This window comes from Aedes albopictus, chromosome 3 (assembly GCF_035046485.1).
Source record: "Aedes albopictus strain Foshan chromosome 3, AalbF5, whole genome shotgun sequence".
In the NCBI taxonomy this organism is placed as follows: Eukaryota; Metazoa; Arthropoda; class Insecta; order Diptera; family Culicidae; genus Aedes; species Aedes albopictus.
In genome coordinates this window covers 218,644,759-218,672,326 of record NC_085138.1, presented here as the reverse complement: position 1 = coordinate 218,672,326, position 27,568 = coordinate 218,644,759, and the positions used below count along the sequence as shown (strand labels likewise).

General features: G+C 38.9%; 2 protein-coding genes across 2 annotated transcripts; one reads left to right on the top strand and one right to left on the bottom strand.

The window, feature by feature from the left end:
* The first annotated feature begins 13,224 nt into the window (after positions 1-13,224).
* On the top strand, positions 13,225-26,434 carry LOC109406267 (probable arginine--tRNA ligase, mitochondrial). The gene is made up of 5 exons (XM_019679346.3): positions 13,225-13,383; positions 13,434-14,258; positions 21,178-21,499; positions 25,754-26,108; positions 26,182-26,434. The coding sequence occupies exons 1-5, from the start codon at positions 13,348-13,350 to the stop codon at positions 26,333-26,335; spliced, it is 1,692 nt and encodes a 563-aa protein (XP_019534891.2). The 5' UTR covers positions 13,225-13,347; the 3' UTR covers positions 26,336-26,434.
* Positions 26,359-27,028, bottom strand: LOC134291314 (small ribosomal subunit protein uS9m-like). Its single transcript, XM_062858907.1, has 2 exons — positions 26,584-27,028; positions 26,359-26,516 (listed from the first exon to the last, which is right to left on the bottom strand). The coding sequence occupies exons 1-2, from the start codon at positions 26,717-26,719 to the stop codon at positions 26,425-26,427; spliced, it is 228 nt and encodes a 75-aa protein (XP_062714891.1). The 5' UTR covers positions 26,720-27,028; the 3' UTR covers positions 26,359-26,424.
* Between the last annotated feature and the right edge of the window lie 540 nt (positions 27,029-27,568).

The window sequence follows — 27,568 nt, the reverse complement described above, 5'->3', positions numbered from 1 at the left end:
GATTTGTTGTCATCAGGAAAGGTTTCCCGATGAAAACAAATCCTATCCCGCCTGCATGCTTGAAAGAGAGAGGTGAATAAACGTCAGCAAGCTCTATACCGTACTAGATTGTGACGTGTGCGATCAGGGGAGTACTAGTTGTATATAGAGACTGTTTATATAGGGCACTGCATGAAATTCTCTCCTTCTCTTTCACTCCTACAGAAATTTTGTAAACAACAAGGCCAAGAAACGTCAGAATCCCATACAAAATCAAAACAATGCAGTGCCCTATAGCACAGAGAACAGACATCCAAGCTAGAACAAATTTCATTCGAAAAGTTGTGTAAGGATTTGAATCTTTACTTGAGTAAGGTTGCAAACCAATACACGATGACAACAGTAACGCCACCAAACACCATATTGCCACAGTCAGTGGTGAATTGAAACATTTCAAGTGGTGAATTAAATTAGTATGGGAAATTAACCGATTGCAGCGCCACGCTATTGCCACTTGCGTTGCCGATTTCAAATAGCCGTTAAATTTCTTACACAGCTTCGGAACTGGACTTGGATGTCTGTTCTCTGTGCCTATAGAGACATGCAAAGACGACTTCTTTTGACTGTTGTTTTCTGTTAGCGCAGTTTCGAGTTTAAAAGGAATCGCTCAAGAAACTTCTTTAGCGCTTCCTGGCAGAAACTTTCTACGGTGACTGCCATTTGAATTGTCATTTCTTTGCAACTGCGTACTGCGATGGAAGAAAAACGGTTTCTTGGGCGATTCAGGCAAGGAATTTCCCATGCATCAAGATAGGCTGAGAAATTCCTTCTGAAGCCTAGTTTGGTGTTTGAAAGGAATCGCTCAAGAAACTTCTTGACCGATTCCTGGCAGAAACTTTCCACGGTGACTGCCATTTGAACTGTCATTTCTTCGCAACTGCGTACTGTGATCGAAGAAAAACGGTTTCTTGGGCGATTCAGGCAAGGAATTTCCCATGCATCAAGATAGGCCGAAAAATTCCTTCTGAACTGCAAACAGCGCTTGAACTGCAAACAGCCCTTGCTCCCGAATAAAAAAATACAGTAGAAAAACCGAACGTTGTATTGTAACAGTACTATTTAGAACCATATTGTTACAATAAGCACTACTATCACCGACAAACTGACGTGACTCTCGATCTCAAGGCATGACCGAAAACTTAAAACGGTCAATTTAAAAGCCAGTGGTCGCAAATGTTAAACTGAAAACGACGTCTGACAAAATGAAGACGCTTCTGCAGGCGTTGTCTTGATGAGATGGAGATTGCAAATAAAACACGTGATAGTCGGTTATGAATATGAATACGCGGGAACTCAGAATGTATCTTTTTATGGTTTACTTGCACATTTGAGTATAAAAATTGACTCGAAAATTGAGTAATTTATGTTCAATGTCCCAGCCGTAGTGAAATGACACCAAATATTGGTGGCTGTCAAGGGGTTGATCATTCGGCACATTGTGCCCGGCACATCTCGGCACACATGCCGGCACAATCCGGCACACATGGGCACAACATAGAAATCCAACTTTGCGGTATGGAATCAAACTGTCATTATACCAAGGGGAATGACATATCCTTTTCTAACCGGAATATCCGCATTTATCCGTTTCTAACCGTCGCTAACCGTGTCTAACCGCTGCTCACTTAGCAGCTCGCTTAGCAACGGTTAGCGACGGTTAGAAACGAATAAATGCGGATATTCCGGTTAGAAAAGGATATGTCATTCCCCTTGCATTATACTTACGATTGCAAAAAATCCCTTCATACAGATTCTAGACAAGTGTTCTGGGTGGAATTTTGTCGGTAAACACCGACTAGACCAATAACATTCGCCAAAAATAGACAGGATTATAATTAGCGCTAAAACATTCTATGAAAATATTCCACTGGGCACATTCGGCACACCTCCGGCACACTTCGGCACACACTAAGTAGCCGGCACAGTTTAGGCACATATTGGCACACGCTCAAAAATCACGGCACTAATAGCGCCAGTCACACGGTGCATATATTGATCAATAGTTGGCCGTTTTATGGATGCATTGAATGTATAATATTGTTCAAAAATAGATTGACATCAATCATTCAACTTTTCCCCTATCTTCCGTTTGATCAACCACACAGCAATATTTCCCCTCCATAGCACATTTTTCTTCAATTTTCTCTACAATATTTCCCCACCTTCAAAATTGTTACATCAATCCTCTCGAAGATTGTTCAAACCATGGGTCAAATAGGCTCCTAAAGTCCTATCGGGATTCTTGTTTTAAACCACAATATATGGTTCAAGAGTACATATTTACTCAATTTTTGACGTTTTCATTAACCATAGTTGAAAATATATAATTTTTATTTTTTTAGCCTTTTGTCTCGTCCCTAGCTTATAACACATACTTTGAGTGATTTTTTTTCACCGTGTATGTCAGATAGACGAGTGCACCGCCCGCTGGAAGTTCACTCGGGCAGCGAATTTTGACACCACAGCGGGGTCGACTCTCAACAACTTCTACCCAGATAAATATTTGTTTAATTTATTGTAACTAGTTTTCACGATGAAGTTGCAAAAATATGAGCTTGTGCATTAAGTATATGCATATGCATCACTTTAAATGGAAATTCATGTAAGAAATCAAAGAGAAAAAAATATCAGCGATTTTGGTAATGCATCTCTGAGTAGAAGTTGTTGAGAGTCGACCCCGCTGTGCTGTCAAAAATTTTCAGGCTTAGTGAACTCAATGTTCATCGGTGCACTCGTCTATAGGAACATTTTTTAAATCCCAGTGCGAAAAATGTTGAGCTCAGTCACACAAGGTTGACCTCAAATGTCAAAGTAGAACTATTTACCATTTCACTTATTTCAAATTTTCTCGTTATTCCTTTGTTTTTCAAGTTCGAGTAAAGTACAACTCCGATTAGAATACCATGCTTGATCATATTATCCAATATAAGCGAGATTTCGTCTTTAATTTTAGGACCCTATTGATTGGTTCAATATTTCCCCTCCAGATCAACCTATCATTCTTTCAATGCAGCAGCGCGTGAACGAGAGCATCATCATTGCAGAGCATTCTGCCGTGTTGCCGTATTTTTTGAAATTTAAATAAACAACAAATATATTATACAAAAAACCTGAATTCAGATGTAATAAATCATCGAACAAAAAAAAAACAATTTATGCAGAAGTAATGTAGTAAATTTATGCAAAGTTTATGTAAAGTAATTTATGCAGAGGTAAATGTAACGAACCCAACTATTACAATGCATTAGTGATAATAAACATTTCACAACATTTTTTGTGTAATCTTCTAACTCGGTTCGTGTCCCACCGAACTTTGCTAAAAATACTGGTGCACTGGCAGTCTCTAACACCCGTTAATTAATAATTTGCACATTATGGTGGTAACAATAGAGTTAATAAACTATAGAGGACGAATGTCGCTGGTGTTCCCTTTGTTCTCGCTCGAAAACATGTCGGGTATCTATCTGTCAAACTGCATACTTTTCCGCTTTGACACTTATATCCCTGCTTATCTCCGCCAGCAAGAGATGTTGCGGCGGCGACGCCAGCGACATTCTCCCTCTATAGTTTATTAGCTCTATTGTGGTAACATGCTTAGCTGCGTTACCTTTAAATTAGAAATACCCCCTTCTGACAAATAACACCCTTCAGTAGTAATTTTGTGTAATGTCGAAATATAAAGGTAATTCAGCAAGACGGCACTGAAGGTGTTTCGAGTCCCATCCCATGGGCTGTCCAAAAACTTTTCGTAATAAAAAAATATGTAAAATGTTTGATTATGTAAAAATGGTTAGAAGAAGAATTAATATGAATAGAAAATTTATTAAAAAAACATAAATAAAAATGTGACAGAAATGCATTGTATACATTATCTTCCGCATTATTGGCTTTGGGATTGGTAGGACTGAAAATCAACCGCACACCCACCGACGACGCATTGATTCAATAAAAGGCTTTGCTTTGTTAGCTGTGCACGTATGATAAGCATTAGACTGGGTCAACAAAGTCGATTTTTTAGAACAAAGCTTTTTCGATTCCTTTTAGCGTCCTAAGCAACTGTGCAAAATTTGGGAGCGATTGGTTGCTTCCCCGCATTCCGCATTGCAATTGAAATTTGTATGGAATTTAGTATGGGAAAACGTGGTTTTTTGAATTATTGCCATAAATTGAAGTTATTCGTCTAAAACGATCTAACTAATGACGTTGAAGTATAGCCTAGGATATGCTGAAAAACTTTGCTGAAGACCGAAAAGTGATCCGACACTTGTGAAAAAAGTTATAACGTGCAGATTGCCCGGTGGTGCTTAACATTTAACATGTAAAGGAATAACATCAATAATAAAATCTTAATTTTTGGCCCAAGTTACGAGGCGAATAACTTTTTTCACAAGCGTCGGATCACTTTGCGGTCTTCGGTAAAGTTTTTCGGCATATCCTAGGCTATACTTTAACGTTATTAGTTACATGGTGTTAGACAAAAGAATTCAACTTATAGCGCTGTTTGCAGTTCAGAAGGAATTTTTCGGCCTATCTTGATGCATGGGAAATTCCTTGCCTGAATCGCCCAAGAAACCGTTTTTCTTCGATCACAGTACGCAGTTGCGAAGAAATGACAGTTCAAATGGTAGTCACCGTGAAAAGTTTCTGCCAGGAATCGGCCAAGAAGTTTCTTGAGCGATTCCTTTCAAACACCAAACTAGGCTTATGAGTAAAATGTAAAAAAGTACGTATTCCCATACTAACTTCCATACAAATTTCAATCGCAATGCGGAATACGGGGACGCAACCAATCGCTTCCAAATTTTGCACAGTTGTTTTGGACGCTAATATAGATTGAAAAAGCTTCGTTCCGGGTTGATACGATCAAATTTAAAGTTTCTCCATATAACGTTGACCCCAAGGGGAATGACATATCCTTTTCTAACCGGAATATCCGCATTTATTCGTTTCTAACCGTCGCTAACCGTTGCTAAGCGAGCTGCTAAGTGAGCAGCGGTTAGACACGGTTAGCGACGGTTAGAAACGGATAAATGCGGATATTCCGGTTAGAAAAGGATATGTCATTCCCCTTGCAATAGGCTCCTAAAGTCCTATCGGGATTCTTGTTTTAAACCACAATATATGGTTCAAGAGTACATATTTACTCAATTTTTGACGTTTTCATTAACCATAGTTGAAAATATATAATTTTTATTTTTTTAGCCTTTTGTCTCGTCCCTAGCTTATAACACATACTTTGAGTGATTTTTTTTCACCGTGTATGTCAGATAGGAACATTTTTTAAATCCCAGTGCGAAAAATGTTGAGCTCAGTCACACAAGGTTGACCTCAAATGTCAAAGTAGAACTATTTACCATTTCACTTATTTCAAATTTTCTCGTTATTCCTTTGTTTTTCAAGTTCGAGTAAAGTACAACTCCGATTAGAATACCATGCTTGATCATATTATCCAATATAAGCGAGATTTCGTCTTTAATTTTAGGACCCTATTGATTGGTTCAATATTTCCCCTCCAGATCAACCTATCATTCTTTCAATGCAGCAGCGCGTGAACGAGAGCATCATCATTGCAGAGCATTCTGCCGTGTTGCCGTATTTTTTGAAATTTAAATAAACAACAAATATATTATACAAAAAACCTGAATTCAGATGTAATAAATCATCGAACAAAAAAAAAACAATTTATGCAGAAGTAATGTAGTAAATTTATGCAAAGTTTATGTAAAGTAATTTATGCAGAGGTAAATGTAACGAACCCAACTATTACAATGCATTAGTGATAATAAACATTTCACAACATTTTTTGTGTAATCTTCTAACTCGGTTCGTGTCCCACCGAACTTTGCTAAAAATACTGGTGCACTGGCAGTCTCTAACACCCGTTAATTAATAATTTGCACATTATGGTGGTAACAATAGAGTTAATAAACTATAGAGGACGAATGTCGCTGGTGTTCCCTTTGTTCTCGCTCGAAAACATGTCGGGTATCTATCTGTCAAACTGCATACTTTTCCGCTTTGACACTTATATCCCTGCTTATCTCCGCCAGCAAGAGATGTTGCGGCGGCGACGCCAGCGACATTCTCCCTCTATAGTTTATTAGCTCTATTGTGGTAACATGCTTAGCTGCGTTACCTTTAAATTAGAAATACCCCCTTCTGACAAATAACACCCTTCAGTAGTAATTTTGTGTAATGTCGAAATATAAAGGTAATTCAGCAAGACGGCACTGAAGGTGTTTCGAGTCCCATCCCATGGGCTGTCCAAAAACTTTTCGTAATAAAAAAATATGTAAAATGTTTGATTATGTAAAAATGGTTAGAAGAAGAATTAATATGAATAGAAAATTTATTAAAAAAACATAAATAAAAATGTGACAGAAATGCATTGTATACATTATCTTCCGCATTATTGGCTTTGGGATTGGTAGGACTGAAAATCAACCGCACACCCACCGACGACGCATTGATTCAATAAAAGGCTTTGCTTTGTTAGCTGTGCACGTATGATAAGCATTAGACTGGGTCAACAAAGTCGATTTTTTAGAACAAAGCTTTTTCGATTCCTTTTAGCGTCCTAAGCAACTGTGCAAAATTTGGGAGCGATTGGTTGCTTCCCCGCATTCCGCATTGCAATTGAAATTTGTATGGAATTTAGTATGGGAAAACGTGGTTTTTTGAATTATTGCCATAAATTGAAGTTATTCGTCTAAAACGATCTAACTAATGACGTTGAAGTATAGCCTAGGATATGCTGAAAAACTTTGCTGAAGACCGAAAAGTGATCCGACACTTGTGAAAAAAGTTATAACGTGCAGATTGCCCGGTGGTGCTTAACATTTAACATGTAAAGGAATAACATCAATAATAAAATCTTAATTTTTGGCCCAAGTTACGAGGCGAATAACTTTTTTCACAAGCGTCGGATCACTTTGCGGTCTTCGGTAAAGTTTTTCGGCATATCCTAGGCTATACTTTAACGTTATTAGTTACATGGTGTTAGACAAAAGAATTCAACTTATGAGTAAAATGTAAAAAAGTACGTATTCCCATACTAACTTCCATACAAATTTCAATCGCAATGCGGAATACGGGGACGCAACCAATCGCTTCCAAATTTTGCACAGTTGTTTTGGACGCTAATATAGATTGAAAAAGCTTCGTTCCGGGTTGATACGATCAAATTTAAAGTTTCTCCATATAACGTTGACCCCAAGGGGAATGACATATCCTTTTCTAACCGGAATATCCGCATTTATTCGTTTCTAACCGTCGCTAACCGTTGCTAAGCGAGCTGCTAAGTGAGCAGCGGTTAGACACGGTTAGCGACGGTTAGAAACGGATAAATGCGGATATTCCGGTTAGAAAAGGATATGTCATTCCCCTTGCAATAGGCTCCTAAAGTCCTATCGGGATTCTTGTTTTAAACCACAATATATGGTTCAAGAGTACATATTTACTCAATTTTTGACGTTTTCATTAACCATAGTTGAAAATATATAATTTTTATTTTTTTAGCCTTTTGTCTCGTCCCTAGCTTATAACACATACTTTGAGTGATTTTTTTTCACCGTGTATGTCAGATAGGAACATTTTTTAAATCCCAGTGCGAAAAATGTTGAGCTCAGTCACACAAGGTTGACCTCAAATGTCAAAGTAGAACTATTTACCATTTCACTTATTTCAAATTTTCTCGTTATTCCTTTGTTTTTCAAGTTCGAGTAAAGTACAACTCCGATTAGAATACCATGCTTGATCATATTATCCAATATAAGCGAGATTTCGTCTTTAATTTTAGGACCCTATTGATTGGTTCAATATTTCCCCTCCAGATCAACCTATCATTCTTTCAATGCAGCAGCGCGTGAACGAGAGCATCATCATTGCAGAGCATTCTGCCGTGTTGCCGTATTTTTTGAAATTTAAATAAACAACAAATATATTATACAAAAAACCTGAATTCAGATGTAATAAATCATCGAACAAAAAAAAAACAATTTATGCAGAAGTAATGTAGTAAATTTATGCAAAGTTTATGTAAAGTAATTTATGCAGAGGTAAATGTAACGAACCCAACTATTACAATGCATTAGTGATAATAAACATTTCACAACATTTTTTGTGTAATCTTCTAACTCGGTTCGTGTCCCACCGAACTTTGCTAAAAATACTGGTGCACTGGCAGTCTCTAACACCCGTTAATTAATAATTTGCACATTATGGTGGTAACAATAGAGTTAATAAACTATAGAGGACGAATGTCGCTGGTGTTCCCTTTGTTCTCGCTCGAAAACATGTCGGGTATCTATCTGTCAAACTGCATACTTTTCCGCTTTGACACTTATATCCCTGCTTATCTCCGCCAGCAAGAGATGTTGCGGCGGCGACGCCAGCGACATTCTCCCTCTATAGTTTATTAGCTCTATTGTGGTAACATGCTTAGCTGCGTTACCTTTAAATTAGAAATACCCCCTTCTGACAAATAACACCCTTCAGTAGTAATTTTGTGTAATGTCGAAATATAAAGGTAATTCAGCAAGACGGCACTGAAGGTGTTTCGAGTCCCATCCCATGGGCTGTCCAAAAACTTTTCGTAATAAAAAAATATGTAAAATGTTTGATTATATAAAAATGGTTAGAAGAAGAATTAATATGAATAGAAAATTTATTAAAAAAACATAAATAAAAATGTGACAGAAATGCATTGTATACATTATCTTCCGCATTATTGGCTTTGGGATTGGTAGGACTGAAAATCAACCGCACACCCACCGACGACGCATTGATTCAATAAAAGGCTTTGCTTTGTTAGCTGTGCACGTATGATAAGCATTAGACTGGGTCAACAAAGTCGATTTTTTAGAACAAAGCTTTTTCGATTCCTTTTAGCGTCCTAAGCAACTGTGCAAAATTTGGGAGCGATTGGTTGCTTCCCCGCATTCCGCATTGCAATTGAAATTTGTATGGAATTTAGTATGGGAAAACGTGGTTTTTTGAATTATTGCCATAAATTGAAGTTATTCGTCTAAAACGATCTAACTAATGACGTTGAAGTATAGCCTAGGATATGCTGAAAAACTTTGCTGAAGACCGAAAAGTGATCCGACACTTGTGAAAAAAGTTATAACGTGCAGATTGCCCGGTGGTGCTTAACATTTAACATGTAAAGGAATAACATCAATAATAAAATCTTAATTTTTGGCCCAAGTTACGAGGCGAATAACTTTTTTCACAAGCGTCGGATCACTTTGCGGTCTTCGGTAAAGTTTTTCGGCATATCCTAGGCTATACTTTAACGTTATTAGTTACATGGTGTTAGACAAAAGAATTCAACTTATGAGTAAAATGTAAAAAAGTACGTATTCCCATACTAACTTCCATACAAATTTCAATCGCAATGCGGAATACGGGGACGCAACCAATCGCTTCCAAATTTTGCACAGTTGTTTTGGACGCTAATATAGATTGAAAAAGCTTCGTTCCGGGTTGATACGATCAAATTTAAAGTTTCTCCATATAACGTTGACCCCAAGGGGAATGACATATCCTTTTTTAACCGGAATATCCGCATTTATTCGTTTCTAACCGTCGCTAACCGTTGCTAAGCGAGCTGCTAAGTGAGCAGCGGTTAGACACGGTTAGCGACGGTTAGAAACGGATAAATGCGGATATTCCGGTTAGAAAAGGATATGTCATTCCCCTTGGTTGACCCACTCTAATAAGCATGCACGGATACTTTTTTTTCTCTCTTTATGCATTAACTTCTCTCATACTGCCGGGAGATTTTCTCTCTGCTCGAGCCTCGGCTTGATCTATCTCTCTGGAAAGGGGTAATGTTGAAGATATTGGATTGATACTTGGTTTGATCCTCGTGATTTCATCAATAATCCTTGAGAAAGAAATAATTCTGGAGCTCGATTTGAATAGGTCGTATGTGCTTTTGTCGATTAAAAATTCGATCAGATGGATTCGCTTATTATAGCAAAAACAGTTGAAATTGAGCAAAGTTGATACATACAGCAGAATCCTCACAAAACAGGCTTTCTGTTCCGTCATTAAAAGTTTGCAAAATATCTGCCATATTGCTACAATGACTAAAATAAACTGATCGAATTTTATATCGACAAAAGCACATACGACCTATTCAAATCGAGCTCCAGAATTGATGGAATGGTGGAATAAAGGAAACAAGAAAGCGCTGCCAAATAAACATTTTCAAGCACAAGTTGCGCATCGTAAATTTTCATTAGATTATTTAGGAATAATGTTTAATATTTAATATTGGTTCATTATGTTTTATATCACATCTTTTATTTCCACTAACGTATATGCGATTTTCTAGTGCCTTTAGTATAAAATGCTAGAAAACTCAGTATATTTTCGACAGCTTTGTTATTTTCGTCATGGGGTGTTATCTAAAGTCTGAAACTGAAAGTTGGCGTCACATCTTTGCCAATCAAACTGTTTACAACTTAGTTTCAAGATATTTCGACGACAAAAAACTCTTATGGCAAAGAGAGAAGCACTGCCAATAATACACAAAGTCACTCTCAAGGCATATAATTTAATCATAGTTCAGTAATCAATCTAGCTATAGATAAACCTGTTAATAACGGATAAAGCAAACATTTTCAATTATAGCCGAAACAAACAAATCAATATGGCAATAACCTCTTATCAGCCTTTGTTTTCCAAACCTCTAATGCTTTACATATTTACTATGACATTAGCAAAAATCAAAACTTGTTCGAACCTAACTATTATTTATTTATTTATTTTTAACTTTAAATTTTGTAAGAGGGAAAAGCCCCTTTGAGTGATTTCCAAATTTACATGTTGAAGTTCGAACCTAACTGTTAATACTTATTGTTTAAGCTCGATTTTGTATGAAGTATTTTGGTTCACCGGTAGAAGTTCATAACTTGTGTTAGAAATTAAAAAACATCAACCTTCTCAAGAAATTAGGAAAAATAGCATGATGAATTAATAAATAGATCCACTATTTACCAATTCATCATACTCATCCGAGAGATTGGGTTCAATAAATAAGAGTTTATGAATGCTTACAAAAAATCGAATATGGCGTGGTAAATCACCAGAATAGGCTCCTAAAGGCCTATCTCAATTTCTGCATAATCCGATCAAGCATTGATTAAAACGACATGTTTACTCATTTTTCAAGTATTCCTCTTCGGTAAAGGCCATAAAATATATTTTCAAAAATTTTAATCATTTTTACAACACTCCTTGTTTAGCACTCAATTTTGGATAAATTTTGTTTAACGTGTATGTCAAACAGGAACATTTGTTGTCAAAAGTGAGCCAATGTGATGTCTTTTGCAACCCGCCGTTTCACTTTCGTTACGTCAAGGTTGACCTCGAATGTCAAACAAGACCTGCTTACCATTATTTTATTTTTGAGTTTATTAACTATTCTGTCATTGTTTAAGTTCGGAAAAAATATCATTGAGATCAGAAAAGCATGCTCCTTCGTGTTATGCAGCAAAACCGGGAAAATATTTTTCATTTTAGGACCCTATTATTAAAACATTATTTTTTTTCATAATCATTAATGGAATTGAATAAGCAAGTGAAATATAGAAATTTGCACTTTTCTAATGATCAAGTCTTTATTTTATTTACAATGCAAAAACGTGACACTTTATTTCTAAAAATTTGCTTCCAAAGCATTCCATAAAATTCAATTGAGCTGGCCACCATGAACGCCGTAAACCACGCGCTGAATGTTGGTGAATAGGCTCCTAAAGTCCTATCGGGATTCTTGTTTTAAACCACAATACATGGTTCAAGAGTACATATTTACTCATTTTTTGACGTTTTTATTAACCGTAGTTGAAAATATATAATTTTTATTTTTTTCGCCTTTTGTCTCGTCCCTAGCTTATAACACATACTTTGAGTGATTTTTTTCCACCGTGTATGTCAGATAGGAACATTTTTGAAATCCCAGTGCGAAAAATGTCGAGCTCAGTCACACAAGGTTGACCTCAAATGTCAAAGTAGAACTATTTACCATTTTACTTATTTCGATTTTTCTCATTATTCCTTTGTTTTTCAAGTTCGAGTAAAGTACAATTCCGATTAGAATACCATGCTTGATCGTATCATTCAATATAAGCGAGATTTCGTCTTTGATTTTAGGACCCTATTGCTATCTCTTCCTCACTGATGGGATGGTCTTCGCTCAATCTGCTGACTCTTTTACCCTGCTGGATTGATCGAATAAAACAACTCAAGGGGAAAGTTTGACGGACTTGGATGATCTTGATGGTTTGGTCAAACTGGATGATAGCGGTGGTTGGATCAATCTTTCGGAGGAGAAATATTGAGGATATGATCACCAGCCTCAATCCTCGCTTTTGCAGGTTGGTTAGTATTTACATCAAGATTCAACATTATCATCCATGTTTTCCTCAATAAAAATGCATGCAATACATTTAGCAATATTTCCATCAAATTGTGTTTCTTGATGAAGTTGAAGGAAAGATTGAACCTCTTGGTTGAATCAACTTATTGATAAGTGTAAATGGCACTAATGAAGTGTGCTGAATGGCTAACCCCTTGGTGGCTGTTCTGTTGTTACCATCTGCATGCTAAATATATTTTTCCAGGGTTCACCTAGTTACTCTCAAAGAGAGTACATTTCTACCCTTTAAAGAGTAGTTTGGTTTCTCAGTATACATTTACTCAAAATTGGCTTATTGGGCTCAAGGACCCCCATTGGGTAGACGCATCTCTGTTAGTTTTTGACAACATCGGTGGGGGAAAGAGGGACAACAACCTAATTTTGGATATTTCTGGAGCTCGATTTGAATAGGTCGTATGTGATTTTGTCGATATAAAATTCGATCAGTTTATTTTAGTCATTGTGGCAATATGGCAGATATTTTGCAAACTTTTAATGATGGAACAGAAAGCCTGTTTTGTGAAGATTCTGCTGTATGTATCAACTTTGCTCAATTTCAACTGTTTTCGCTATAATAAGCGAATCCAACTGTTCGAATTTTTAATCGACAAAAGCACATACGACCTATTCAAATCGAGCTCCAGATTTAACTAGTTTATTCAGTTTATTCGATATGCTCAGCTTTGAGTAAAATCGACTCAAAAATTAGGTAGTTTGATTTCTCCGTGTATGCTCATGTGATGTTCACAACACGATCGCAAATAAACATCACCGAATTGTAAATAAACAACAACAAGCAGTGTGCAGACAGGCGAGGATATTTAAAATTTAATAATAAAATCTATGTTATTTCCTGTTACAAGTGCCATTATTTTCGAGAAATGACTATACATTACAGAAAATTAGTTTCAAATAAGGTAAGTTGTTTCATTAACCAAAATAATCATTTCTAAAGATTGCGGTCTAGTTTGCACAGATTGTTGGTCGCAAGCTGAACGTCACGCGGTTATCATACCACGTCCCAAAAGGAGCATTGGATCCGGTGGTGCATCTACCGTTAAATAACATTATTGCTGATGAGAAAGAGCTTCTCGATTCCATCTCTGCTGAAGCAAGCGCCGACAAGTATCGCATTAAGGATGTTCATTTGCATGGCGAAGGAAAGCGGAGACAGATGGTTTTGCATTTGTGCCGGAACCACTTCATTCAAACAGTTTTGGACGACATTTCAACGAAGAAACGAGTGCTGGCTGATACTCCCAAGACGTTGATTGAGTTCAGTTCGCCGAACATTGCCAAACCGTTCCATGCGGGTCACCTACGGTCGGCCATCATTGGGAACTTCTTGGCTAACATCTACGACCACTTGGGGCACGATGTGGTCAAACTGAACTATCTCGGTGATTGGGGGACGCAATTCGGATTCCTCAAGATGGGTGTTGATTTGAAGCGGTTATCTCGAGAGGATATACGTAAAAATCCCATCCAAGTGTTATACGAAGCTTATGTGCACGCGTACAAGCAAGCTGCAAATGATGAAGTGCTGCAGACAAAAGCAAGGAGCATATTCTCTGACATGGAACAAGGCAAACTACAGGATCTGGATGATTGGGCTGACTATCGTTCCTACACGGTAGATGAGCTCCAAAGGGTGTATGATCGATTAGGCATAACGTTCGATCAGTACCACTGGGAGTCGCAGTATGGTATCAATGACATCGCTCATGTGGTATCGCTTTTGCAAGAGAAAAGCTTACTGATACAGCAGGACGATGGCAGAAGGATTGTTGAGGTAAGGAGATTTGATTATCTCTAATGTCGAAACATTGCGCAAAATTTGATTTTGATCTCACTCGCATATTAATCCCATCTGTAAAAAAAAAGAAATTGAAAAGGAAAAAATCCCGTTTCCTTTGAAAACTTTAGATAATCATTAAGACTTAAAAAATATTTAAACTTTGAATTGCAGGTTTCCTACAAAATTGATCGGTTTTGTGCTTTTCAATATGGACGTACATGATTTGGTATTTTTTTTTCACACATTGATGTTATAAAAATCCTCTTCTTTTAAATAGTATTTGTATTTTTTTTTTTTGTATTTATTAGTTGAGGCGAATGACCCAAGTTAAAATCTCTTTAATAAATAGTAATAATAATTTATTAGTTACACGTAAACCTGGTGGAAAAACCTCTTGTCAGGTCAAGGAAGCTTTCTGAGAAAAATTGCATTGGATTGGATTGACTAATAGTTAACAAATAAAACCAATTAACAGGTATTAAACTACTGCCTAATTTGAAACTCTTTGTGCTAATTTAAACTGTGCTATTGTATTTGATTGTCTTGTCGCCAACGGAAGTTGATTCCATTTCATGGCTCCAGCGACGAGAACGTTTTTCCTCATTGAATTGGAGTGTCAAGGGACCACAAACGATCGAGCTCTTTCTTGTTGGCCTCGCTGTAGATAAACAGGAAGTTTTTGGTCAAATCCTTGCCGCAAGAAGCAGCAAGTTCTCTGGTGATAGTTGGTTGTGAGATCGTGTCCAAGGATTGTATTGATTACCGCAACCGTCGAGTCCCTACGCCTTATCTCTCTCTCTCTCTCTCGCTCTCTCTTCTTGGCGTAGCGTCCTCATTGGGGCAAAGCCTGCTTCTCAGCTTAGTGTTCTATGAGCACTTCCACAGTTATTAACTGAGAGCTTCCTCTGCCAATGACCATTTTGCATGCGTATATCGTGGGGCAGGCACGAAGATACTCTATGCCCAAGGAAGTCAAGGAAATTTTCTTTACGAAAAGATCCTGGACCGACCGGGAATCGAACCCGTCACCCTCAGCATGGTCATGCTGAATACCCGTGCGTTTACCGCTTCGGCTATATGCCCCCCCCCCCCCCAGAGATGGCATAGATACACTGATAAACAGCTCTGCGTACACATCTTCAATAAAATGAGCGCCGTTCTCTTTTGCTACGAATGTGAACCGGCAACAAACACACATCGCTCAGCCGCAAAACTTTGCGTGAGAGTGCGAATGTGTAAGTTGCCACACCAGCTGTGCGAGACGTCGCAGAGCTCAAACTTCTTCTGCGTGAGCTTTGCTCATTTCTAGGAATGTGCTACACATCTGCGCTGACTGAGCTGCAAGTTGTAGGCTAAGGTGGCCACACTTATATGAAAAACAAAAATTTCGAAAAATGCCAAGTCTTACCTCCTAAATCAGTTGTTTTGGACTTCCAGAAGCTACGTTCAAAATTTGAGCAAAATCGGTTGAGCCTAAGGGGACGCTCAAAACGCTTGAAGTTTGTATGGGAAAACTTGGCCCGAAATTTTCAGTTTTCGAATTTTGCCGCTAGGTTGCGCTGTAAGCGTTCAATAATCAAACCCTTTGGTATTTTTGTAGGGGACTATATGCCAAACAACTTTGTCGAAGACCGCAAAGTGATCCAACGTCTGTGAAAAAAGTTATACCTTAGGTAAAGTGAGGATAAACTTTATTGTCGTTTTTCCAATACATGTAAAGGAATAATATCAATAATGAAATCTCAATACTTTGCCTAGGGTATAACTTTTTTCACAGCCGTCGAATCACTTCGCGGTTTCGACAAAGTTCTTTGGCATATAGTCACCTACAATAATAGAAGAGGGTTTATTTATTGAACGGTTACAGCGCCATCTAGCGACAAAATTCGAAAACTGAAAATTTCTGCATACATCTGGCCAAGTTTTCCCATACAAACTTCAAGCGTTTTGAGCGCCCCCTTAGAGCAACATTAACGGCGGCTACTATTCGAGCAACCCGCGCAGCGCTACAATTTTGACTTAACCACCCTTTTCCACACCGGTAGCAACCAAATCAGTCACCTTGATTCGTATCGGGAGGGCTGTCATATTCCCATATAATTTTTAGCAGTGCAACTGTCCCGCTACTATATTTGGTCACCCACCCATAGCGCTTTCATGGCTCCAGCGACGAGAACGTTTTTCCTCATTGAATTGGAGTGTCAAGGGACCACAAACGATCGAGCTCTTTCTTGTTGGCCTCGCTGTAGATAAACAGGAAGTTTTTGGTCAAATCCTTGCCGCAAGAAGCAGCAAGTTCTCTGGTGATAGTTGGTTGTGAGATCGTGTCCAAGGATTGTATTGATTACCGCAACCGTCGAGTCCCTACGCCTTATCTCTCTCTCTCTCTCTCGCTCTCTCTTCTTGGCGTAGCGTCCTCATTGGGGCAAAGCCTGCTTCTCAGCTTAGTGTTCTATGAGCACTTCCACAGTTATTAACTGAGAGCTTCCTCTGCCAATGACCATTTTGCATGCGTATATCGTGGGGCAGGCACGAAGATACTCTATGCCCAAGGAAGTCAAGGAAATTTTCTTTACGAAAAGATCCTGGACCGACCGGGAATCGAACCCGTCACCCTCAGCATGGTCATGCTGAATACCCGTGCGTTTACCGCTTCGGCTATATGCCCCCCCCCCCCCCAGAGATGGCATAGATACACTGATAAACAGCTCTGCGTACACATCTTCAATAAAATGAGCGCCGTTCTCTTTTGCTACGAATGTGAACCGGCAACAAACACACATCGCTCAGCCGCAAAACTTTGCGTGAGAGTGCGAATGTGTAAGTTGCCACACCAGCTGTGCGAGACGTCGCAGAGCTCAAACTTCTTCTGCGTGAGCTTTGCTCATTTCTAGGAATGTGCTACACATCTGCGCTGACTGAGCTGCAAGTTGTAGGCTAAGGTGGCCACACTTATATGAAAAACAAAAATTTCGAAAAATGCCAAGTCTTACCTCCTAAATCAGTTGTTTTGGACTTCCAGAAGCTACGTTCAAAATTTGAGCAAAATCGGTTGAGCCTAAGGGGACGCTCAAAACGCTTGAAGTTTGTATGGGAAAACTTGGCCCGAAATTTTCAGTTTTCGAATTTTGCCGCTAGGTTGCGCTGTAAGCGTTCAATAATCAAACCCTTTGGTATTTTTGTAGGGGACTATATGCCAAACAACTTTGTCGAAGACCGCAAAGTGATCCAACGTCTGTGAAAAAAGTTATACCTTAGGTAAAGTGAGGATAAACTTTATTGTCGTTTTTCCAATACATGTAAAGGAATAATATCAATAATGAAATCTCAATACTTTGCCTAGGGTATAACTTTTTTCACAGCCGTCGAATCACTTCGCGGTTTCGACAAAGTTCTTTGGCATATAGTCACCTACAATAATAGAAGAGGGTTTATTTATTGAACGGTTACAGCGCCATCTAGCGACAAAATTCGAAAACTGAAAATTTCTGCATACATCTGGCCAAGTTTTCCCATACAAACTTCAAGCGTTTTGAGCGCCCCCTTAGAGCAACATTAACGGCGGCTACTATTCGAGCAACCCGCGCAGCGCTACAATTTTGACTTAACCACCCTTTTCCACACCGGTAGCAACCAAATCAGTCACCTTGATTCGTATCGGGAGGGCTGTCATATTCCCATATAATTTTTAGCAGTGCAACTGTCCCGCTACTATATTTGGTCACCCACCCATAGCGCTACTATTTTGCGAGCGCATCCACCAGCGACCGGTAAAGTTTGCTGCAATGATGGAGGGCTGCCAAATGGGGTATAGAAGCGCACCGTTAAAGGTGCTCTTAGGCTCAACCGATTTTGCTCAAATTTTGAACGTAGCTTCTGGGAGTCTGAAACAACTGATTTAGGAGGTAAGACTTGGCATTTTTCGAAAATTTTGTTTTTCATATAACTGTGGGCCACCCTATTGTAGGCTCTCGGCATTACAGAGTAGCGCAGCGCTGTGATGTGAGCGGTGTGTTGGACTGTACTTTCTCTTGCTTTCCTGCGCTCACCGCAGTGCGCGATGCGACAACGATGCCGAGCGCGTGCAGTCGGACCACGCAGAAGATAATTCTTTACACGCACTCTTTCTCATCATGCAGGCTGTGTGTAATGTGTATTTTTTATCTTCTCACTTAGCGCTCTGAGGTGTATGCCATCTTAGTTTTCGTTTGAACATTAAAATTGAAGCAACATTTTTCACATCATTGGGTAAACTGTTGAACAAATCAGGCCCTACTTACTGAAAGCGCCTTCTTCCTATTTCACTTCTAAATCCCATTCGTTGAAGTAGATGAGCATAAGGTGTCGGGTATTGATGGGTAGCAGCATTGAATGACCATAGTTGTGGTGATGATTCAGTTGGTTGACGACTTTGAACATGATGGTGCATATTTGATTGGTATATAGTTGGGTGACTTTTTAGTTGGGCCTGTGTACGGAAAACATCCTTATGAACAGAGGCATCATTTTTTTAAATCTTTATGTTCATTTTTCAGAAACTTTGAAGTTAAAACATATTGTTTTACATGTATATTCATTATCTTGAATTACACAGCGCAACATTTTTTTGTCTCAAGAGCAAACTTATGTGTCTTTGACGGATTTTGGGCCGCTGAATCCGAATCCAGGCTCAGATTTGCTCCAACACGTCACAATTTTGAGCTATACCTCAGTTTATAGGGCAAAATATGCGATTTTAGGCTTTTTTGACTGCAAGCCATTAAGCTTGGAAATATTTTTTTAAGCAATCAAAAGGTTAATTGGTCAATTAACATCTAAATTAACGACTCATGCAAAATATTTCGTTTTACCTAATTAAGTGTGATAGATTTAACCATTTTATGTTAGTATGAAAACTTGCATGCAACTTTTGGAGGATGACATGTATGGGAAATATCGTACCTAACATAAATCGCTTAAAACTATCAAATTCGATTTGGTAAAACGAAATATTTTGCATGAGTCGTTAATTTAGATGTTAATTGACCAATTAACCTTTTGATTGCTTAAAAAAAAAATCCTTGCTTAATGGCTTGCAGTCAAAAAAGCCCAAAATCGCATATTTTGCCCTATAAATTGAGGTATAGCTCAAAATTGTGACGTGTTAGAGCAAATCTGAGCCTGGATTCGGATTCAGCGGCCCAAAATTATTCGGAGACACATAAGTTTGCTCTTGAGATAGACAAAGTTATTTTTTGTTACGCTGTGTTATTTTTTTCAATTTAGGGCTTTTTGTTTTGCATTATCTACATCAAATTAATAATAAATTACAGCATTCTTTTTGAAAATAAAACAATTATTTTTAATTTTTGCTGATTCTCTGAAAAACTTACATTTTGAGTTATATAAAACCACAGACAAACAGACGTAACACTGTTCAAAACGGCTTGGCACATGCATTTAACGATCAATTCAAATTTCATTTGATTTCCGCGATCCTTCCTCCAGAGGCGCTAGAGTTCGATCACAGATAAACAGACGAAACTCTTAAAGGAAATTCATCAAAATCTTTTGACCGGTGTCTTTTTCATGAGCACACTGTCACCTGTTGGTATAACCGCGCGAGACTCTGTCGGGTATGATGGTTTTCGAATTGGCATTTGCTAACACGCACACTACTGCACAAATCACCTGTAATTTTCGTTTGCATAATTCAGCAACTTGTACACTTGCAAACGTCAACGCGATCGAACTCTAGCGCCTCTGGTGGAAGGATCGCGGAAATCAAATGAAAATTGAATTGATCGTTAAATGCATGTGCCAAGCCGTTTTGAAGAGTGTTACGTCTGTTTTGTCTGTGGTTACAAAAGTAATGAAAACTCGAATGACACTGTTATGTGAGTGTGTGCAACATGGATCTGTGCGGTCTAAACGGTCGGAAAAATGCAGAATCAATGCGAGAAAAAGTCGAGAAATTGCGGAAATTTCGATTTTAACCTTCACGTACCCGACCCCTAACATCTCATTTTGAAATTGCTGGCATTTCGTCAATTTTCATCCAACTTTTTTGAAGTCGCCCTCAATCGATCATAAATTAGTGCAAGTTTATTACACCCAAGTGGCCATGCAATATCCGGAACCATTCCGGAGATATTCCGGATTGTACTGGGGTCAGGGAGGGTGCCGAAATGGCTAAAAATGATTATTTCGTGTGTTATTGTGTTTGAACCATCGATTTTCAGCTGAATTTTCTTTGCGAACAATAAAACACAACTGCGATAATCAGATTTGAATAAGTTGACCCATCCGGATCACCGTGGCAGGTTCCGCGGGAGCCTCATTGGGGACACTTCTGGTTTTCATCCAAAACATGTCGTGCGACATATCAAACTTCATGATTTCGAACTTAGTCAGAAACGATATCCTGAAGTCTGTATCAACTAATATGGGCACCCCGGAACATCTAGCATAGGTTCCACGGGGTTGACATCGGGGACATTCCTGGTTTGCAATCAAACATGCCGTGCGACGTATACGTAACTTCATGATTTCAAGAGAATGGGACAAAAAAAGTTGACTGAAGTATGTAGCAACTGATATGGCTGCTCCGGAACACCTGAAATAGGTTCCGCGGGAGCCTCTCAAACACAATAACGCACGAAATAATCACTTTTAGCCATTTGACAAAACAGAACCCTCCCCCACCCCCTGACCTCAGTACAATCCGGAATATCTCCGGAATGGTTCCGGATATTACATGACCACTTGAGTGTGATAAACTAGCACCAATTTATGATCGATTAAGGGCGACTTCAAAAAATCGGATAAAAATTGAGGAAATGCCAGCATTTTCAAAATGAGATGTTGGGGGGCGGGTATGTGAAGGTTAATTTTATGTGGCCATCCTGTAACTACCACCACCATTCATTTTCAGGTTGGCGCTCGTAAAATTCCGATAGTAAAAAGCGATGGATCCACGCTGTATCTGACGCGTGACATTGCGGCACTGATTGATCGACATCGGCGCTTCACATTCGATAAGGCCATATACGTGGTGGATAACGCCCAGAGTGATCACTTCGTCGCACTCCAATCGATAGCGCAACAGTTGTCCCTGCCCTACGCTTCCGACATAGTTCATGTTAAGTTCGGACGAGTACACGGCATGAGCACCAGAAAAGGCAATGCGATATTTCTCACGGATATCCTGGATGAAGCTGAAACACTTATGAGGCATAAGCAGATCAGCAAGCAAAGTAAGTAACAATTTATATTACCACCGTCAGTGTACCAGTAGCCGCTCGTGATCCAATAGCCGCTCACCGCCATGAAAATGATGTTTATTGGCATATACCATTGTCTTCATCCGTATATAATTCGGCACGCATATTTGAAATATCCGCGGAAAAAAGATTGTATTTTTACAGGGAACCTTGTTTTCTCCGTTCGTGAGCGGCTATTGGAACACGAGCGGCTACTGGTACACTGAGGGTACATCGAATTTGGAAACCGGATTTCTCCGCAGACAGGCCCAATTAGTGTCAAATATATTTAAGGGTTCGTCCATAAGTGACGCAGCATTTTTTGGTCGATTTTTACCTCCTCGCCCCTCGTATCATATATCCCCATACATATTACATGACTCGTCACACGATCGCAGTTTAAGGTGAAACGGGACGCCGTGTTATTTTTCCTATCTTGCCTCTCTTTCTAACAATTTGCCTCGCGATTTTGAAGATGGTAATCTTGAGTTCTATCGCACTGAAGATGCTGAAAAACAATCAGCATATGCACTGCAAGTGAGCATACATAGTGATAGGTTTTTGTTGCAAAATTTGAAGTAGAATCTGAGATTACCATCTTAGTAGCAACAGAGCAATGGCGGATATTTCCCCGACCGTCCCGTCCGCCCTTAATGCCTAACCAAAATATTGTGCGTTGCAAGAAAAACACAATTATGGCGACTACTTTCCAAGGCCTTCAACGATGGACAAAATTTAATCGCAGTGCAAATGCCACGTGCAGTCGCAGCAGTCATCGTATGATCCGGCCATGTGGCGACATTTTTTCAAGAATTATCAAAGAGCGCTATGATGGAAAATTTGGAAACAGGTCTGTTTTCTTAGGCGACTGTCTCGCGCGTATCTCTGACTGCTTTTACCCGTAGTCGCGAAAGTAGATTTTATTTTGATTCGTATAATAATAAGCGACATCGATGCATCAATCGCATTGCAGTACTAGCATAGAGAAACTGACGTCACACTTCCATCACTTCCCATCGATCACCTTTTTAACGGTTGATTCTAATATTCACTAGTAGGTCGATTGACCACTCGCGTCGCTGGTATCGTTTTTGCTCCTGTTTGACGTTTGCTCACTACCGCCATCTAGTGGCGGCCCGGCCAAACACAGTACATTTAGCATTGGGCGATTACGTTTTTGTGACGATATATTGGAATGAAATTTGTTCTAAGTGTTACGTCTGTTTCTCTGTGGTGCTGGGGTTGAGTTTAGGAATAATTACAGGTCGGACTCGATTATCCGGGTGACTCCAAAATTATTTCACCCCGGATAATCGAGCCATGCTTCTTTTCTTTGATTGTTGATTTCTTTAATCAAAACCTGTTCGTTAAACATAGAAGCTAACATGCATGACGTTGTAGCGCCTTAACTCAACGTCTGGTATTATTATAACCATGTTTTTAAAAATGGAATTTTAGCTGAAAAATGTGAAAAAATAAAAACAATTTTCAAATAGGCCAAATTCTATTTACAGGTGTTGTATTTGATGTTAATAACATTTTTTAACATATTGTAACCTAAAAATGTGTAAACAAAGCAAAAACAAACTTTCCCCCGGATAATCGAGCCATTTTTGCCGGATAATCGAGCCCCGGATAATCGGGCCCCCGGTTAGTTGAATCCCCGGATAATCGAATCCGACCTGTATTTCAATAAAATTTCACGTTTTAATTTACCTAATTAGGGAATTCACTTAACAGCGTAAACTGATTAAACGTCGCGATAACCAAGGCAATCTTTGGTTATTTCATTTGTAAAATCATGAAACAATAGGGTAAAAGCTGTTTACTTTTCAATTGAATGCTTCCAGTTGGCGCCAGCAGTAAAAATTGCATACAAGAACTTTTATAGCATCTAGTTTCCAGCGCTGACAGCCCGGTGGCGACACCATCACTTGTATTTAAAATTTCTCAAATTTTAACCTCAAGCTCACGGAAGCATGGTAGTCAAGAACTGTCAAATCGTATGGAAAAATCACGAAAAACGTTGATTGATAGAAAACGGGATAGTTTTGTGAAAATTTAGTGAATAGAAATCAAGAATGGTTTGAAAATGCAACGATTTGTGTATATGTCATGTTCCGTAACAGTTTCTTCACCGAGAACATTTGATTTTACTACCACACAAAAAAGAGCCATCTGTGATATTTTTAGCTTGGAATGTCGATCTATTCAAACAAGCAGAAAGTCATGGCTTACGCAGCAATTTAATCTGTTTAGTTTTGCCCTGTTACCCTAGTAGATAACAATTTCCGATGACAGGATGACGAGGTTTCATTAATGTTGTTGGTCCATCAGTCAATCCTGTAATCGTATTTTCTCTGGCGGTTGCCTTTCGTTCGCAGCATTAGTTGCTTTCATAGCTTGAGTTGTGTCTAGGAATTTCTAATCCTAAGGGGGAATTCCGATTCTGGTTTCATCACTAGAGTTCTATAACTTGAAGTCTGTGTCAGGGAAAGGTTTACATCTCTAGTACTTAATCACGGCCCGAAATGGCCTGAATGTTGGCAATCGAAATAGGATTGCGGGCCTCTATTCTGCCAGAGCCCTATAAATGTGCATTAATACTAGGGGATTATTTACAAGTTAAAATAGCACATTTAACACGAAAATAAAACTTGTAATAGCGTATTGTAATCGTATTTTCTCTGGCGGTTGCCTTTCGTTCCCAGCATTAGTTGCTTTCATAGCTTGAGTTGTGTCTAGGAATTTCTAATCCTAAGGGGGCATCCCGATTCTGGTTTCATCACTAGAGTTCTATAACTTGAAGTCTGTGTCAGGGAAAGGTTTACATCTCTAGTACTTAATCACGGCCCGAAATGGCCTGAATGTTGGCAATCGAAATAGGATTGCGGGCCTCTATTCTGCCAGAGCCCTATAAATGTGCATTAATACTAGGGGATTATTTACAAGTTAAAATAGCACATTCAACACGAAAATAAAACTTGTAATAGCGTATTACAACTTTGTAGATCTAAAAATTCAACAAATGTATGTTTTGCTTAAAAAACGTGTTTTTGGGGTTAAATTTCAAATACGCCTCTATCTTATAGACACTATAGATTCCATAGACTCGCGGAGACGAAGACAACTGTAGCCAAACGAACTGTCAGTTCGTGTAGCCAAACGAGCATGACGTAACGATTTCAATAGGGGCTGTCCATTTATTACGTAAGGGGATTTTCACGATTTTTCGACACCCCCACCCCCCTTGTAAGATTTTTTGTATGAGAACCCAAATATTTTTGTATGGCGCGTAAGATTTCTCAAACCCCCCCTCCCCCCGAAAACCCTTACGTAATTAATGGACAGCCCCTGAGAGAGAGGAGACAGCTCACTGACAGCCACGATGTTTACATTTCTTCTTCTTACTTGTTTGTACAACTTTGGGTGCCGCACAATGGTTTGAAAATATAAAAATGGTCAAAAATGATTTTCATATTGAGTTCGCTGCTACAAACCATGAACAATTAATGGATTCGTTGCGCTGGTTTGGGAAAACTGACCATCATTATTTTATCTTTTTTAATTACAAAGAACGGAGCCGTATTTTAAAAAGAAAATTTGGAAATTTGACCACCTTACACCATCAATGTGCGATTTTCAGTTGGGTTCGCGGTGACAGTTTGTGACAGGTCCTCCTTGACATTAAGTAGCACGCAACCGAAGCCAGCTGTCTCCTCTCTCTCAGGACAGCCCCATAGCGACAATGGATTGCGCGACGTCATATTCGCTCGGTACACTCTAAATTGACGGTAAAACACACTAAAATTATATTGCTCAACCATGTCTCCGCGAGTCTATGGAATCTATAGTGTCTATACTCTATCTCCATTGGTGTGAAAATCATAACATTGACGTCATCAGCAAATTTGTTTGGAATCAAAAATGCTACAACTTTGCTGAAGACGTCAACCCTCTATCTCAACAATTAAAAATTTGTGTCTCACTTTTAGGGGGATTGATCCGAAAACTCTGTCGAAAACTGTCAAAAGATGGCGCTGATCGTTCCCATCAACTTTGCCGAACTTTCCTCAATTTCCTCAATCTTACGAGCTAATAATTAAAAGCTTGAAAATGGGAAAATAAACCATTGAGCAATCGGTACAGTAGTTTTAGAATTCATAAGGGTCAGACATAGTACAGGATTTTTAGCTAGACAGACAGACAGAAACAGTTCCAAATTCTATTCATTCCATATTTCCACAGCGACTAAAGTTGACGTGACCAACAATCCAAACGTCACTGCCATCCTCGGTACGACGGCGGTGGTTGTAAACGATTTAAAACAACGCCGGATGCGAGACTATGACTTCAGCTGGGACAAGGCACTGCAGACCGACGGCGACTGTGGCATCAAGCTGCAGTATACCCATTGTCGACTGTGGAGTTTGGTGCAAAATGCCGGTGAATGCTCGGATGGCGAAACGTGCCGTCCCGAATCGCTACCGGAACCGGAAGCTCTGCATCTGATTTGCGAAATTGCAAACTATGACGGCGTACTAGCGGAGGCAGCCGATAAGCAAGAGGCGTGCATTCTCGTAAACTATCTGTTTGGTTTGTGGTGCGTTATAGATATAACAATGTTCAATGAAATGACGCATTGTCACGGATTTTAATTGTCATTTATTTTCCAGTAATGCCACCAACCGATGCATACAAACGATGAACGTGAAAAATGAACCATCAAAAGCGAAAAAAATCCAAAGACTAAAACTATTCAACACGGCTCGCAGAATACTTCAACATGGAATGCAAATTCTTGGCCTGAAACCATTACAAGAAATGTGATCATTTGCAATAAAATAAGCTAGTATAGTGCGATCTACTTTATATTGAAACAAATGTGTTCAATAACTTTTATCGTAATTAAAAAAATGTTAACGCTTCTTCCATGTGTACTTTCTACGGGCTCCTGCTTGCCCAGGCTTCTTACGTTCCCTTCTGCGGTAGTCACGTTGCAGTAGACCAGCTGCAAACAAAAACAATTATTTAAACCAACATCATCAGAAAAAAAAATAGGTGACGTAATATTTTACCCATTCTCATCTTATCGATGGTGTCGGTGTCGACAAAGCTACGCAGTCCCATTGCAATGCCCCATCGGATGGCACCTGCTTGGCCCGAGAAACCACCTCCTTCGACATTGGCCACTACGTCCACTTTTCCGACCATGTCGCTAAAGATTAGAGGAAACAGTACCTAAAGAAAAACATGAAAAAGTAAGTATAATTTTTAATATACCTATATAGTGTGTAGTTATTTATACAACAAATGAAAACGTTTACAACACAAGTTGTACATTAGGGTGGCCCACACTAATCTAATCTAATCTCACACTAACGCAGCCATTACTAGAATGCATCCTGGAAAATGAAGATTTTTCAAGTCTATCATTTTTCTTGTCTAACGGCCATGCCAACTGCGCAGCATGTACCGCAGAGAAGATTTCAATGTATAAAAAGATTTCAACATAGTAAATATTTGAAAACATTCAACACCTTGAAATCAGGAAAAGGGAAAAGGGAAAAGATGGAAGCGTGGACCCTCCGTACCAAACGCTTCCAGATAACGATATTGTTTAAACATGTTCGCATGTATATGTATTAATATGGTGATGTATACGATGAATTGCTAAACAAATATTGATTAGTGCGCCAGGAATGGTTGATTTGATTGATTTGTCTTTATTTAAAAGATTTTCAGCTCTTGGCTGGTACTAGGTGGTAAGATTCACTGAAAAGGGAAAAAAAATAATTAAGTAATAAATACTGAATAAGGCATAAGTAATAAAAGTTCACAGCCCACACTCCGTTACATCTGGAGATCACCACCATAAATTTCAATACCTCGATGTACCAAAGAAAACCATTGAATTTTGTGTGTCCAGTCCGGTACCCAATAATATTAATTACCGTTTATTTCTTTACGTGTAAATTGCCTTTTGTGTGAATTATATTTAGCGTGTTACACCGATCTGACAGGAAAAGGACTAGAAATAAATAACATAATGAGTACCGAAAT

Bases quoted from the DNA above. Each gene is read 5' to 3' on its own strand.
- LOC109406267 (XM_019679346.3), top strand. From the start codon at position 13,348: ATGACTATACATTACAGAAAATTAGTTTCAAATAAG. The intron at 14,259-21,177 runs GTAAGGAGATTT...ATTCATTTTCAG, and splicing joins ATGGCAGAAGGATTGTTGAG to GTTGGCGCTCGTAAAATTCC. The intron at 21,500-25,753 runs GTAAGTAACAAT...ATATTTCCACAG, and splicing joins TAAGCAGATCAGCAAGCAAA to CGACTAAAGTTGACGTGACC.
- LOC134291314 (XM_062858907.1), bottom strand. From the start codon at position 26,719: ATGGTCGGAAAAGTGGACGTAGTGGCCAATGTCGAAGGAGGTGGTTTC. The intron at 26,517-26,583 runs GTAAAATATTAC...TTTTGTTTGCAG, and splicing joins CATCGATAAGATGAGAATGG to CTGGTCTACTGCAACGTGAC.